This window comes from Terrapene carolina, unplaced genomic scaffold (assembly GCF_002925995.2).
Source record: "Terrapene carolina triunguis isolate 2854851 unplaced genomic scaffold, T_m_triunguis-2.0 Scaffold42, whole genome shotgun sequence".
In the NCBI taxonomy this organism is placed as follows: domain Eukaryota; kingdom Metazoa; phylum Chordata; order Testudines; family Emydidae; genus Terrapene; species Terrapene triunguis.
In genome coordinates this window covers 29,932,316-29,947,103 of record NW_020664393.1, presented here as the reverse complement: position 1 = coordinate 29,947,103, position 14,788 = coordinate 29,932,316, and the positions used below count along the sequence as shown (strand labels likewise).

The 14,788-nt window shown below is 46.5% G+C and overlaps 1 protein-coding gene across 1 annotated transcript in view; it reads right to left on the bottom strand.

Moving 5' to 3' along the window:
• SLC17A5 (solute carrier family 17 member 5) overlaps window positions 1–14,788 on the bottom strand; it is a 38,551-nt gene that overhangs the window by 2,559 nt on the left and 21,204 nt on the right. The window contains exons 8-10 of the mRNA XM_024193902.3: window positions 14,259–14,391; window positions 8,463–8,610; window positions 1,064–1,154 (exon numbers count right to left, since the gene is read on the bottom strand). Coding sequence (XP_024049670.1) covers window positions 1,064–1,154; window positions 8,463–8,610; window positions 14,259–14,391 — 372 coding nt within the window. The remainder of the gene's footprint in view (window positions 1–1,063; window positions 1,155–8,462; window positions 8,611–14,258; window positions 14,392–14,788) is intronic.

Genomic DNA, 14,788 nt, shown 5'->3' with positions numbered 1-14,788 from the left:
GGGAGGGGGCTCTGGGCAGGGAGTTAGGGTACAGGCGGGGTTTCGGGATGCCGGATCCAGGCGGCGCTCACCTTGGGAAGCTCCCCACAAGCGCGACAAGTGCCTGCTGCTCCTAGGCGGTGGCATGACTAGGTGGCTCAGTGTGTTGCCTCCGCCTGCAGGCGCCGCCCCTGCAGTTGCGGAGCCAGGGCAGTGTGCAGAGCCGCCTGGCCGCACCTCTGCCTAGGAGCAGCAGGGACTTGTTGCTGCTTGCGGGGAGCTGCCAGAGGTGAGTGCCACCCGGATCCAGCACCCCCTCCCACGCCCCAACCCCACACCTCCTCCTGCACTCGGAACCCCTCCTGGCCATTCCTCTGCCTAGGAGCAGCAGGGACATGTTGCTGCTTCCAGGGAGCTGCGCGGAGCCAGGTAGGGAGCCGCGCCAACTGGACTATAAACCACTTTCAATGAAGATCAGAAATGCCAGTTTATAGAGCTTTCCGGCTGGTAAAGTGCCAGATAACACAGCTTTTACTGTACATGATTGTTTCTGATTTTATGACTAAGTAGTGCTGGGAATAAAAAGTCTCAGACTGGGTATCTAATTCAAGTCTCAGAGGAACTGTAAAGTGTTTTATAATATACACTAAAATCCCAGGATACACATTACAAATAAATACAATTGAAAGGAGTTCCTTCCTTGTTTACCTGACAAGTTTTTAATTCAGGATTCAAACGCCATCATTCTTCCATAACTAACCAAGGCAGTGTATATCTCAACCTGCTAACACGTGTTAAAATACACCCACCTTTTTTTTCCTTAGTGAAGACAAGGCCTAAGTCATTGACAGCCAAATAGCTAAAGCCCTATGGGGCTCTTTGAAATGCAACCTCACATTTTACTGCCAGTACAACAGCCACCAAAATAAAAGCCAGGGCATAGAGCTTTATCACAACTTAAGAGTAAGACTAGCATATACATCACGTTTTATTCTTATATAAAACAACATCTCAGAATGGAGAGTGTCCATTAGAAGAGGGCATAGGAAATTTTATCAGTGAAACAACAAACTAGCAGTCTTACATGATGAGTCAGGCTTTTCGCAATGACTGGCCCCACCATTCCTGGGATAGTGGCAAATGAATTGGTGATTCCAAGCAGGATCCCAGCATACCTGTAGAAGAAATTGTTCACACTGCTTATTAAACTTATTCCCATATTTGATGAAACTGCTTGTTATAGGAGCCAAACCACCTTCAGCTGTAGTCTCGTCAGATCACATGAGCTAAACAAAGCCAAGACAAGTTAGTACTTGCGTGGGAATGGCTCCCATTTATTTATTTTAAGAGCAACTCAGTGTCACCTTAAAATGAGTTACTGGTTTAGGTGCTTCATGCTGGCCAGTTATAGGGTTGCCACCTTTTAGCTAGGCCAAAACCAGTGAACTGCCAAGAGTCTCACCCAGCCTCTTACACCAAGCCATGCCCTCTTTGGTAAGCCCCAACTAATTTGTCTAGGATGGATACATTGGAGAGGTGAGGAGAAAAAGGGGTTGGAAGGTGGAGGTGGTTAGCGTGTGGCGCATGACAGGGTGATGTGTGGGATAGACAAAGAAGACCAAGATGCCATTGCTAATAAGACAGGAGGCATTAAGGATTTAATTTCTCCATTTACCTTTTATTGCAAAACATAAATTCCACCAACACAGGGCTTTAGAACACATGCTCCATTTGTTTCCTTCAGATTTGTATGGGTCATGGCTATAGCACACAAATGGTGGGTGGGTTTAACTTAGGCCACCCATCTTTCTGGTTGCCACACCCACTTTTGCAGGTCCATTTGCAGACATTTGGATCTCTCTGGGATCTCAGGGTGTGCTGCTCAACACACACAGCAGCAGTCTTACTTAGATGACAACTTGCTCTGTAATCTCAAGAAACTCACTTAACCTCAGTTTCTCTTCCCTGTGCCTGTAAAATGAATATATTTACCTTTTATAGGGATGTTGCAAGGCATATGGACACCATGTTTGCAAAATGCTCTACAAGTGCAGAACATTAAAGCAAGTCAGTGGCAGAAGTGAGACTATAACTAAGAATTTTAGTCTTCCAGTTCAGAACTCAAGGGATCGCAGAAGCAGAAAGGGGTAACAGGGCAAGATCTGCAGGCTGGATTTGCTGCCCCCAGAAGCCATATAAAAACCACTAACTAAGGTCGGCCATGAGCTAATAAAAGGGAAAGGAGATATTTCTAATAGTTGTATTGGTTTAACTCACCGTTTAACACAAATGGGATGAAATCCTGACCCCCCCTGAGTACAATGGCAGAATTCCTGTTGACTTCAGTATTTCACCCCATGGAACCTATAGCCTTCCTAAAGAGATATGCCCAGCCCTGGCATTTTACCTACCGAAATAGGAGACTCCAGAAGGAATCTCACACTGGAGATAAAAGGCGATGATGCATATGTATAATAGGGGTGTCAGAACATTTTGTATAGTGGGGGTGCTGACAGCAATTGAACCAAACTGTAAACCCTGTATATAATGGAAACCACTTCAAGCTGGGGAGTGTGCAGCATCCGCCCCCCCCGCCCCAGCACCCCTTGTTCCAGCACTATGCATACAATCAGATGGGATTAGCAGCACATGTGTGTGTGTTCTGAATAAAGCATTTACAAGGGAGCTACACGTTCAAGCATTGAGCCTATTGGCTGATTTTTATTTAAAGTCAACACACTTACCAAGCTTTATTAAGGAAGTGCACTGTATTTTACTTTAAACTTTGAAATTTTGACTAAAGTGATACTTATTTCTTTTAAATAAGGTATGTATTCATATTCCTTTGGCAACTTGAAAATGCATAAAAATTAATATGGCATTCAGCTTCATAGAGCCCAAGGGTAAAAGCCTCTAGGGGCAGATAAGTGTATATAACAAGACACTATGAAGCCCTTAATGGACCTACGTGCAGCATTTCTTCCTTAAAACATTTAAGCACTGCAACAATATTAATATGCACTTTCAAAGCTCATTTAGGCCCCAGAGAAGCATTTGCAACTCATTCCTGGCTAAATGTCTTTCATTTTTAGTGTTTCTGACATGGGTTGTGTACTTGATAACACACAGTCTGATCCACACAACTGTGGTTCAACTCCCTGTACAATGTAAATAATCCAACATGAAACAGAAAGCTAAATATGACAAATCTGCAAAGCAAGACAGTCCAAATGACTAAGATCTTCTATAACATAGTAGGGGATGCATGAATACTATGGACTCACAGATTAAGTAAGGGGCAGAATGAGGAGACAATGCAAGATATATGATGTGTTCAGCACATCAGAGAGCCATGGGAACAATATGAGGGCTCTATGATGAGTGAGATATTAAGAATCATCATCATTAAGGAAATATATTACTGTAATTGGTTGAATTAGCCAACACTTCAGGAAAGAAGCCAGAAGTGAATATATTTTCCCCACACTGATAATTTTGCCCCTTCCCCAATAATTTCAAATGTTTACAACATACTGGGAAGACACACCTACATTTTTATATTATAATTCATGTTTTCTACTTGGGTGTGAACATTTTTGTTCATTTATGGAAATATTTCCTGCAACTTAAATGTATTATACAAATTCCTGCTCTGGTGTGTTACAATTTTTTGAATAGCAAAAGGCCCTTATGGTAATAGCCAGCAAGCTCATCACTATGTTCTTTTCTATGCCCACAGTAATTCCACAATTCATTTTCTCCCCCTTCAATGGCGGGTGTCTGCCTCAGTCTGAAGGGTTTTTTTGGAAGATTTCAGTCAAAATGGTTCAACTGTTTCCAAGCATGACTTGTTTTTCCTGGGTCTCATTTTGCCCATGTCACAAAATTCTGGCAACCTTTTCTTTGAAAAGTGCTAGGGCCTCCCTGCTTTGGAGCAAGGTATTGAAGTGTGTGTGTGTGTGTGTGTGTGTGTGTGTGTGTGTCCGTCCGTCCCTCCTGGATTGATCATTTTGCCACCCCTAGGAATATCTGACCAAATATAACCTTTGGGTAAAAAGAGCAGTTTTCACATGCTCACTAAAGACTTCTTAGATAGCAGCTAAATTTCCTGAAGATTCCATCTACACTGGGCATATTCAGCAGGATGGGGAGTAGGGGGAAAAGTGAGACTGCGTGGGCAAAGACACTTGGCATGGAGAGTCCAGAGAACTGAGAACAGGATGTGCTGGGCAAAGAGATTGGGAACAGAAGCCTGAGGAATGGAGACTGGGGCTGGCTAGGTGAGGAATTGAGATTGGGACAAGAATTCAGGGGTAGAAAGAGATAGGTTGGAGGGGATAGGGTGAAAGGGGTCATGCTTGGAGGGAAAATGAACAGAAGATTCTGTACCCATTAGTACCACTCCCTCCACTGTGCTTTGAATGGAAGCCAAGGTATCCTAAGTCTGATAATTCCTCTGCTCCCAGCAGATATCTGTGAAACCCTCTGGCATCCCCCTCTAGTGCTGGTTATGTAGAGGATGACAACCTACTATTACTCTCTGTTATGCCATTAGCTCAAGTGGGAGATACCTGTGTGATTGATCTAACAGTTCCAATCCTGCTGATGGCCCAGGTCGGGGTCAATATGATGGTACTTGTTTTTTTTTCAGTTTGCTTTTTTTAAAACTTAGGAATTTACACATACAAAAGCTACGTTAAAAAACATTAAATTGCTAAGTCAAACACTCAAAACTTAGACAAAGCCAGAATTAAGAATGTCCGTGTAACCTTAATTCGGCCCTCTTGTGTGCACTATAATACAGTCTCATTATCTGATTACATAATATTTTTTGCAAAGGACTTATGACTTATTCACTGCACAGGATGGACCTGCTCTGGGGCTGAATCAGGACTGGGTAGGGAAGGAGATTGGTCTCCCAGACCCCAGCCTCACTTGTTGCAGAAATTGGAAGGTGTATAGTGACTGAGGCAGGGGATTGCAGAAACAGAAAGAATGGCTCATGGTTAAGGCAGTTAAATGCTGCACCAAATACATGGATTCTATTCCTGCCTCTGCCACAGAGTACCTGTGTGATGCTGGGCAAGTCACTTAAGCTAAACTTTCCACACTGACACTCACTGTGATTTTAATTCCTCATTTTCTGGGTATCCCTGGGGTCCAATTTGCAGAAGTGCTGTGCACTCACATTGAAGTCAATAGGAATTGTGCTTTCCACATACAAAATGCTATATAATGACAAGTTCTTTGTAAAATCAGATCGTAGGTACCTCTAATTGGGTACCCAAAATTTTTAAGTATCGGGGTAGCCGTGTTAGTCTGTATCCACAAAAACCACAAGGAGTCCGGTGGCACCTTAAAGACTAACAGATACTCTCTTTAGTCTTTAAGGTGCCACCGGACTCCTAAAAATTTTTAAATAAGTACTTTAGACCTTATATCTCTGTGCCTCAGTTCTCCATCTGTAAAATGGAGTAATATCATGCCCTTACCCAGGGCCAGCTTCAGGTTTTCCCCCGCCCCAAGCGGAAAAAAACAAAACAAAAGCCAATCGGCGGCACTTCGGCAGCAGCTCAATCGCGCCGCTCCATTCTTCGGTGGTAGTTCGGCGACGGGTCCTTCACTCCCTCTCTTCCTCTTCAGCGGCACTTCGGCAGCAGCTCAAAGAGGAAGAGAGGGACTGAGGGACCCGCCGCTGAATTCCCGCCGAAGACGCGGACGTGCCGTCCCAATAACGGACGGAGTGCCGCCCCTTTGTATTGGCTGCCCCAAGCACCTGCTTCCTTCGCTGGTCCCTGGAGCCGGCCCTGCCCTTATCTCACAGAAGTTTTGCAAAGGTAAAGTAATTAGCGTATGTGAAAAACTCAGAAACTATAGTGATGAGCACCACAGAAAAGCCCATGAAGAAATTAATAATTCTGTCTTTGGAGCAGAGTTTGAATGGTGTGCTGAATATAAAGCCTGGGATCTGAACAGTGGGGACAAAACAAAATATTGAATAGCTGCTCATTAAGTGAGCACTGTCATTCTGTGGAATGAATGAGACAGGGGTCCTGTGGAAAAGATAGTATAGTCTTTAATGACATGATCACATATAATGCAAGAGGCCTGCACTATGGCAGTACAGGCAACCTTAATTCGGTCATTGCCTATCCTGAGTGCCTTACTTTGCAATCCTAATATTTTTTAATGTCGTTTTTTGGTGTATATATATGGCAGCCAGCCATCTAGAAAGATGGTGGTGTAAGAGTGTGTGTGAGTGTGTATATATTACATACACACATCAATCAATACTAGGCCAATGATTCAGGGCAAGAGATGGGATTTATTGAGATTTTAGGAATTTGTCTGTTGAGTCTGTGAGGCAGTGTTCACAAGCAACATTTGTTAACAGTCCACAGCCTGTCTTCTGTGCTCCTCAGTCTAGATCTCCTTTGTTCATAATGCCACTTCTCTCCAAGAGGTTTACACCAAATCTTTGACTTTTAAGAACGCAGAGAGCATCACTGAAATCTTTCTCCAATGGTAAACTGTGGAGCTGGTTTGAGGAGTTCAACGTGTAGCCCAGAATCCTGCACATCACCTGATTTCCTTTTGAACACTTAGATTAATCTTTTGTTTAAAAAGAAGGAAATTTCAGATTTTTTTTTTTTTTTTTAAATCTTGACCACCTCTCTTACAATTAATTCTCCACTTTGGGAAACCAGGTGAATTGCATCTTTGAAGAACAATAGTAATACCACGTTAAAGTAATACCACCATATGGCCTACTGGATTCAGCCATGACCCTTCAATAGATTTCATGCATATAGTATTTATAAACATGCATAGCTGAGGATGACCCCATCAGAATCCAAGTCTCACCCTGCTGCTAAGTTAGAAGAAGCCAAAAGCATGGGGAAAAACACAAAACAAAAAACCCCAAAACAAACAACAACTGTGCAGTAGATTGTCAGAGAGGAAATTCCTTCCTGACACCTGCAATTAATCAGATGGTGCAGAGGAAGCAGAAACCACACACAAGTCCCCAGTGTGGGGAATCCCCAAGGGAGACAGAATCAGTACAGCTGACTGTTCGCCTCCCTCCACTCAGCTACCAGCACAAAGGCTGCGGTGGCAGAGTGACCAGAATCTGGCTATGGTTCCAGTGGCAGACATTGGAATAGAAACTAAAACTACCAGACTCCCAGTACAGTGCTCAAACCATTAATCCACAGCTCCCTGAAGCTGGGGGGGGTCACAGACAGCTGGCACAGCAGCCCATTCTGTTCATCCCCTTCTGCTTTGCTGTGCCCAGAGGCCTTGCACGGCAGAGAATCTGCCCTGATAAGTGTAGAAATCCTGTACTTCACTAGTGTCCTGTGTACGAGGGTAAATCAAACAGAGCTGCGTATTTCTTCAACTGGTCATTATTCGGTATGTATGTGGACATCTAAAGAGTACAGATAAATCTTTTAGGAAGGGAGATCTTCCAGGCTCCGGTCTTGTACAAGTCACAGAAACACAGATTAGAACAGGGATGGGCAAACTTTTTGGCCCAAGGGCCACATTGGGGTTGCAAAACTGTGTGGAGGGCCAGGTAAGGAAGGCTGTGCCTCCCCAAACAGCCCGGCCCCCATCCGCCCCCTCCCACTTCCTGCCCCCTGACTGCCCCTCTCAGAACACCCGACCCATCCAACCCCCCCTGCTACTTGTCCCCTAACTGCCGCCTCTCGGGACCCCCCACCCCTAACTGCCCCCCGGGAGCCCACCCCCTATCCAACCCCCCTGCTCCCAGTCCCCTGACTCCCCGATCCCATTCACACCCCTGTCCCCGGACAGGCCCCCTGGGACCCCACGCCTATCCAACCCCCCCGTTCCTCATCCCCTGACCGCCCCCCCCAAACCTCCACCCCATCCAACCACCCCCTGCTCCCTGACTGCCCCCCCGGGATCTCCCGCCCCTTATATAACCCCCCAGCCCCAGTCACGCCAAGCAGAGCAGCATGTCTGGCTGCCGCGCCGCCCGGAGCTAGAGATGATGCCACTCTGCATGCATGCAGTTCCGCCGCCCAGAGCGCTGCCCGCACGGTGGCGTGGCTGCGGGAGAGGGGGGACAGCGGGGGAGGGGCCGGGGGCTAGCCTCCCTGGCTGGGAGCTCAGGGGCCGGGCAGGACGGTCCCGTGGGCCGTAGTTTGCCCACCTCTGGATTAGAATCTAGCCTTCTATTTTGAAAAGTTAAACAATTACTGAAAAATAATTGTACATAAGGATTGATCTGCTCCTAGCCAGTGACTACATACTGCCTGCTTATGACACAGTAACATCTGACCAATTTATACAGCATGTTTTTCAAATGCAAATAACCTTTCTAAAAGGTTATAATGCTTCACCATTGTTAACATTTAACACTAAAGGGAACACACCACTCAGCTTTAGTGTTAATTCATGATGAAGATAATCAAAATGTCATCTGTATTAAAACCAGCTTTAGCAATACTTACGACGGTGCTATGTCCAGGTGGTTGATGCCAAAACCAGATGTACAAAAGCCTCCTAGTGTTGTTGATATGGTTAGGAATGCAACAGCCAATGTGTAGTCACAGCCTATGAATCCAGCTGCTACTAAAAATACTGCAGGTCCAATCATTCCTAAAAACAACAACATCATTTAGAAACCTCCAGACTCTTATCACCACAGAGATGCTTAAATGTTATTTATCATACAAAGAACCTAAAACTAAGTTATGTAGTTAGGTGTATTTTCTATATTACTACTGCCACCTAGTGCACAAAACATAGCATGGTACTATTTAAATTAAAATGGAGATTTGCATTTTTATGGCTCCATTAGAAGAGAATCCAGGATGTCTGTGCTGCATGAGCCCATTGAAGTCCATACCAGTGGCAGATAGGAGAACAAACTTTAATTGGATGAAAGGTCATCGGAAATGATACTGATCAGTCCAGTCTTATCAGATCCGGTCAATTTTATGTATATACTATGATAAAATTAACAGAGGCTGCAATAGCAGATAAAATGGGGGAAGACTAGAGCTGTGTGAATTATATGTGATGAATAAGTTATCCAAATTGAACACTTTTCTTTTTGATTAACTGATCCTGACTTCTGCAAGTATATTCATTATCTGTAATTGTGTAAACAGATGATTTGACCAACTTTCAGCCTGTGGGTGTTTGTCAGCTGTTTAGTTTGACTGGTCACTTAAGTCACATGTATTGTTTCTGCTCCCTCAGGGGTGACAAACTTTTTAAGACAGGAGAATAATGAACAACAAAAGATGAATAATGAATACTGATGTTTGGGCACAAATACCCCCATTCAAATACAGCATTGTTCTTTTCATGTGGAGAACAGCCATTCCCCAACCATTTGAGTGACCAGAAACTCATTTGCATGAATATTTGCAAATAGGAAATAAGGGTGAACCAAACCACCATTCAAATTCAAAGGAATGTCTGCAAATACTTTCTGGTCTTCAAGCAACTCTGTATGTAATTAGTCAAAATAGTCTGAGCTTTGCAAACCATCAGATACCAAGCAGGAACAAGAGATTATGAATTCTGTAGCGGGATTCAGACATTATACTATCTGTAAGTACACTCTAATGGAACAGCTTGCTATTACAAGACATTACTTTAGATAGTCAGTTTCAAATGGTGACCCCATATGTTCCTCAAAAGTATTAGCTTCAGAAAATTTTGATGCAGTATTTTGTCATAGCTCTTTCCAATGGGCTCTTTACAATAGGTAAGTTCTGGACCATCTTGAGACATACAAGCATGCAACCAAATCACAAGTTTCTGGATTTATATGAGTTTTGTCAATGTACTGATATGCCACAACACTTGGATACTGAAAAGATGGCAGTCAGTTGTAAAAAAGTTAAAAACATATGCTCTAGCAATACATTTGGAAACTATGAATCCTTCCTTGCCCTCTAGGGTTACCATATTGCAGTCCTGGAAAAAGAGGACACTCCAAGGGGCCCTGGCCCCGCCCCAACTCCGCCCCCAGCCCCGCCCCAACTCCGCCCCTTCTCCAAAGTCCCTGCCCTGACTCCGCCCCCTCCCCTGAACGCTCCGCCCCCTACTCTTCCCCCTCCCCTGCTTCCCGCGAATCAAATGTTCAGAGAACGGAGTGGTCTCTAGTAGTCAAAGACCCTTCTTCCCCGTCCCCTCCAGTCTATGTCTATCCTATTGCTGTCTAACCCGCCCCAGCTTCTCATCTGATTTCAACTGCCCCCCACTACCGCTCTGGATTCCTTGTTCCAGTTTCCTGATCCTGTCTCACTCTCCTCTCTCCCTGCCCCCATCCCTCAGATGGGATGTTCGTTCCAGATTGGCAAAATTATAAGGCTTCCCAACATTTCAACACTTCCCATTCTAAATTTTCGGTTGCTTAACTATAGGCTAGTTCTGCCTACAACAAAGCATATTCAGAACCTCTGATTAAAGGGATTATAAGTGTAACAACCTCCATCATAACTAGTCACCAAAGATTGAACCCGAGCCATCCAGACTTAAAAGCATGAGCTTCTACTACTTGAGTTCAAGCTATAACTCCCTTAGCTGGTAGCTATACAGTTATCCTCTAAAAATCCACCACAGGAGGGCACAAAACACATGTTGGACAGTGAATTACAAAAGTGCCAAATATTATTATTAGACCTGCAATACTTTTCACAATGAACATCAGCGGGGGATAAACTGGGAGTTTAAGAACATTTGGAAAACAATTTTAGAATAACATTCAGTGCCGATTTTATTTCAGCCCACATCTTAATAGTTTTGAATACAAGATCACAATTTTCAGCTCAGTTGGTCTGAACATGCAGAGCTTTAAAATTGCTATACTCTAAACTGTATATTAACTACAATTTTATAAACCTGCATGTCAGAGAACTGTGTGCCACTACTACTAGACAGTGGCACAAGGCAATTCAGTGTGAATCACAGAAATGTAGGACTGGAAGGGACATCAACAGGTCATCTAGTCAAACCCCTGCACTGAGGCAAGACTGAGCAATAACAACTAGACCATCCTTGACAGGTGTTTGTCTAACCTCTTAAAAAACTCCAATGACTGCTATTCCATAACCTCTCTAGGTAATTTGTCCAGTGCTTAACTACCTTTACAGTTAGGAAGTTTTTCCTAATGTCTAACCTAACTCTCCCTTGCTACAATTTAAGCCCATTGCTTCTTTTTCATGCATGTCCTGAGTGGGACGGGGGTGGGTCCAGGCAGTGGGATTGGGGGGAGGGAGGTCGAGGGAGTCGGTGGGTGTGTGGGGATGGACCGGGGGAAGCAGGGTGGAGGAACTGAGGGGGACAGGACTGGGACTGGGGGGGGGCTGAGGGGGATGGGACAGGACTGGGATGGGGGGAGTAGGGTAGGGGCTGAGGGGAGCATGAATGGGACAGGGTAGAGAGAGCTGTGTAGAGTGGGGTGGGGCGGGGGAGACAACGGGGCTGGGCTGGGGAGGGTTGGGGGGTTGGGGAGAGGGACAGGGTCTGGAGGGGATGAGACAGAGGGGAGCAGTACTGGAATGGTGGGAAGTTGAGGGGGTGGGACAGCATGGGGAGCGATGGGGGTGGGATGACAGGAGAGGCTGAAGAAGAGATTTGGGGTAGGGCAAGGCTGAGGGCAGTGGGTTGGGGGAGCAGGGGGACTGTGGGGGAGGCTGTTGGAACAGGGGCAGGGACTGAGGGCAGTGGGTTCGGGGTGGGAGGTACAGGGGGGCCTGCGGGGGAGGCTGAGGGAACAGGGTCAGGGTGGGGCCTGAGGGCAGTGGGTCTGAGGGAAGCCCCCCCAGAGGGACCTGCCAGGGGGCCAGGTGAGCCCAGCAGTGCTTACCTGGAGCGGCTACCAGGAAGCATCCAGCAGGCAGGTCCCTCCCAGTCCCTCTGGCCCCTTCCTAGGGTTGGGTCAGGTGGAGGGGAGGGGGGCAGGGGCGGGGGGAGCTCTCTGCCTGGCAACCGCTGCCTGCTGCCGGAGTCTACAGGCCCCGCCCCGCTGCAGCACGCAGGGGAGTGAGACCTCCTCTCTGCCTCTCTGTGTGCCGGGGCAGGGCTGCGCTCTGCAGACTCCTGCCGGCCAGGCGGGGGGCCCCGAGCGAGCGTGCAGCGCTGCAGGCGCTGATTACACTGGCGCTTTACAGCGCTGCACTGGGGGGGAGGGTGGCATTTTCACACCCCTGAGCGCAGCAAGTTGCAGCGCTGTACAGCGCCAGTGTAGCCAAGGCCTTAGTGAAGATGCTACCTATGGGCACTCCACCTTTCCAAGAGGTGGCAGCTCTGTCGATGGGAGAAGCCCTACCATCAGCATAGTGCTGTCTACCCCAGGAGTTCGGTTGGTGAAACTGCATAACTCAGGGGTGTGGATTTTCCATACCCTTGAGCAACATAGTTATACTCATGTAAGTTCGTACTGTAGACCAGGGTTAAGGTCTACATGTCTTCACTAGCAACATTAAAGCACTGCCGCAGCAGCGCTTTAACGTGACTGTGTAGTCGTGGCACCAATGACTATAACCCCCACCCCACCTCCATGAGGGGAATAGCTCCTAGTGCTGGTGCACTGTCTACACTGGCACTTTACAGCACTGAAACTTGCAGTGCTCAGGGGGGTGTTTTTTCACTGCCCTAAGCGAGAAAGTTGCAGCGCTGTAAAGTGCCAGTGTAGACAAGCCCTTAGTCTCACTGACTTTTAATGATTCCCTCAGTCACTTAGGCAACTTTGAAAAGTTCACCCTTTGATGCAAGCACTGTAAAAGAAATTTCTACTCCAGTGGAATCTGTTTTTCTGAGAAATCAGATGACAAAAGTTGCTTTAAATAGATATTTTCATCTTTGCTTGTTAGAGGACAACATAGTGGAATGATAAACTTTTTTCCCAGAAGACATTTCAGTGCAGATCGGTGGGAAAAAACAGCAGGTTTATTATTATTTAGAAAAAAAGGTCTGACATTTAATTTCTTCAGTTATGTATATATAATGTAGCCTCATCAGTGCGGCAGACAAGAGTTTAGATTTGTAAACTTCAAATATGCCAAACACACTTCTTAACCCATCTGTTGCTGGGGACAATAAGCACATCCAATAGTTGAAGGAATTTGTAAAAACATTTGCAGCTCACCTTTTAAGAGCAGAGTAGGAATTTAAAATAGGAAGGGGGATTTTTATTTTAAAGCTAGACAGAAAAAGACAAGGCAAACCAAGCTAAAGTGACCAATGTATGATTAGGGACAGCCCTGTGCATCAGAGATTGTGGTGCCCTACGCAGCCTCCCTGCTCGGGGGCCGGCCCCGGGCTTCCAAGGGGGAGGGTGTCCCAGGCCTCTGCAGGGGGTAGGGCTGCGCCCAAGGGCTTTGGGAGGCAGGAACAGCCAGTGTAGGAAGGCAGCAAGGGTCGGGCCCAACCCCGGACTCACGGGGCGGCGGGAAGTGGAGCGACCTGGCCCCAGCCTGCTCTGCTCCCCCAGCTCCCAGGCTTGGGGGAAGGAGGGGAACCTCCCCCAGCACTCACTGGCAGCATGGCTGTGAGCCAGTGTGGCGTAGCGGAGTGGGCTGGGGCCGGGTCACTCCACTTCCCCCAGGGTGAGTGCAGGGCAGGCCCGACCCCTGCTGCAGCCCCCCGGGACACATAGCTCAGGAGACGGAGTTTGAGGGGGGGAAGGGGCGGGGCTGGGGCGGAGCAGGGGCGGGAAGAGGCAGGGCGAGGGCAGAGCAGGGGCAGAGGGGAAGGGGTGGGATAGGGTGGAGGCAGCTTTCCTGGGCCCTGCTGTGCGCAGCCCACGGGGGGGCCGGCTCAGCCGTCCGGGCGATTGGGCTGGCTGCTGACGCTGGATGCAGCACGCAGCTGCATAGGGCACCAGGAAATCTGGGGCAATTTGGTGCCCCACATTTCCTGGTGCTCTACGCAGCTGCGTAGTTTGCGTATGGGTAGGGACGGCCCTGTTGGTGCATATCAAACCAGTCAAACTTAAGATACATAGGTCCAAAGGAATCCTAGGAAATAGTGTAATACTGATGTTTAGTCCAGCAAGCAAACACATACATTTTGGTACAACTTCTGCATGTGCCCTGCAGCTCTCGGAGATCACTACGATTACCAGCATTGAGGAACAGCACCCCACCCCAAACGCACATATACTTGGACTGATGGCAGACCATTTGTAAGGAGTCAAACTCATGATGCCTACGTTATCCCTAACTAGGCACCATTAAGTGTTCTAAACTGAAGAAAAAGCATGCACGTTATTCACCTAATTTACCTACCTATTATGGTAAATGTTTTGCGCACACAGACAGTGGACAAGTTCTGTTTTTCCCTTAAGTAATCAGCAATTTGACCAGACATGATTATACACAGCCAACACCCAAAATAAGGCAGTGCAGATAAAAATCCATTCTGGAGAGGAGATAAAAAGGTTAGGATTATTTTAAGATAAAATACTGAAATAAACATAAAATATTCGGAAAAATTACTTGTGCTCCAGCGATAAGAAGATACTTCGCTCTACTAAAAAGGTCAAATGAGCCAACAGGATAGCCATCTGTTCTTTCATAAGACAATCAGATATCTGGTGATAAGGTGGGCAGATCATTACATTTTTTACACAATTATTTTATTACATTTTAGAACGCATGAGTGCATGAATACTGCTCAGAGGCCACCGCATACAGTCAGTCTGATCAGTATTCCGTTTAACAAAAATGGGGTTGGAAATAATTGTCAGATGAAAGCCAACAACTCAATTTAAAGGACAAAAGAGAAAAGAAGTAGAAAAACTCTGTATAGTCAGGTT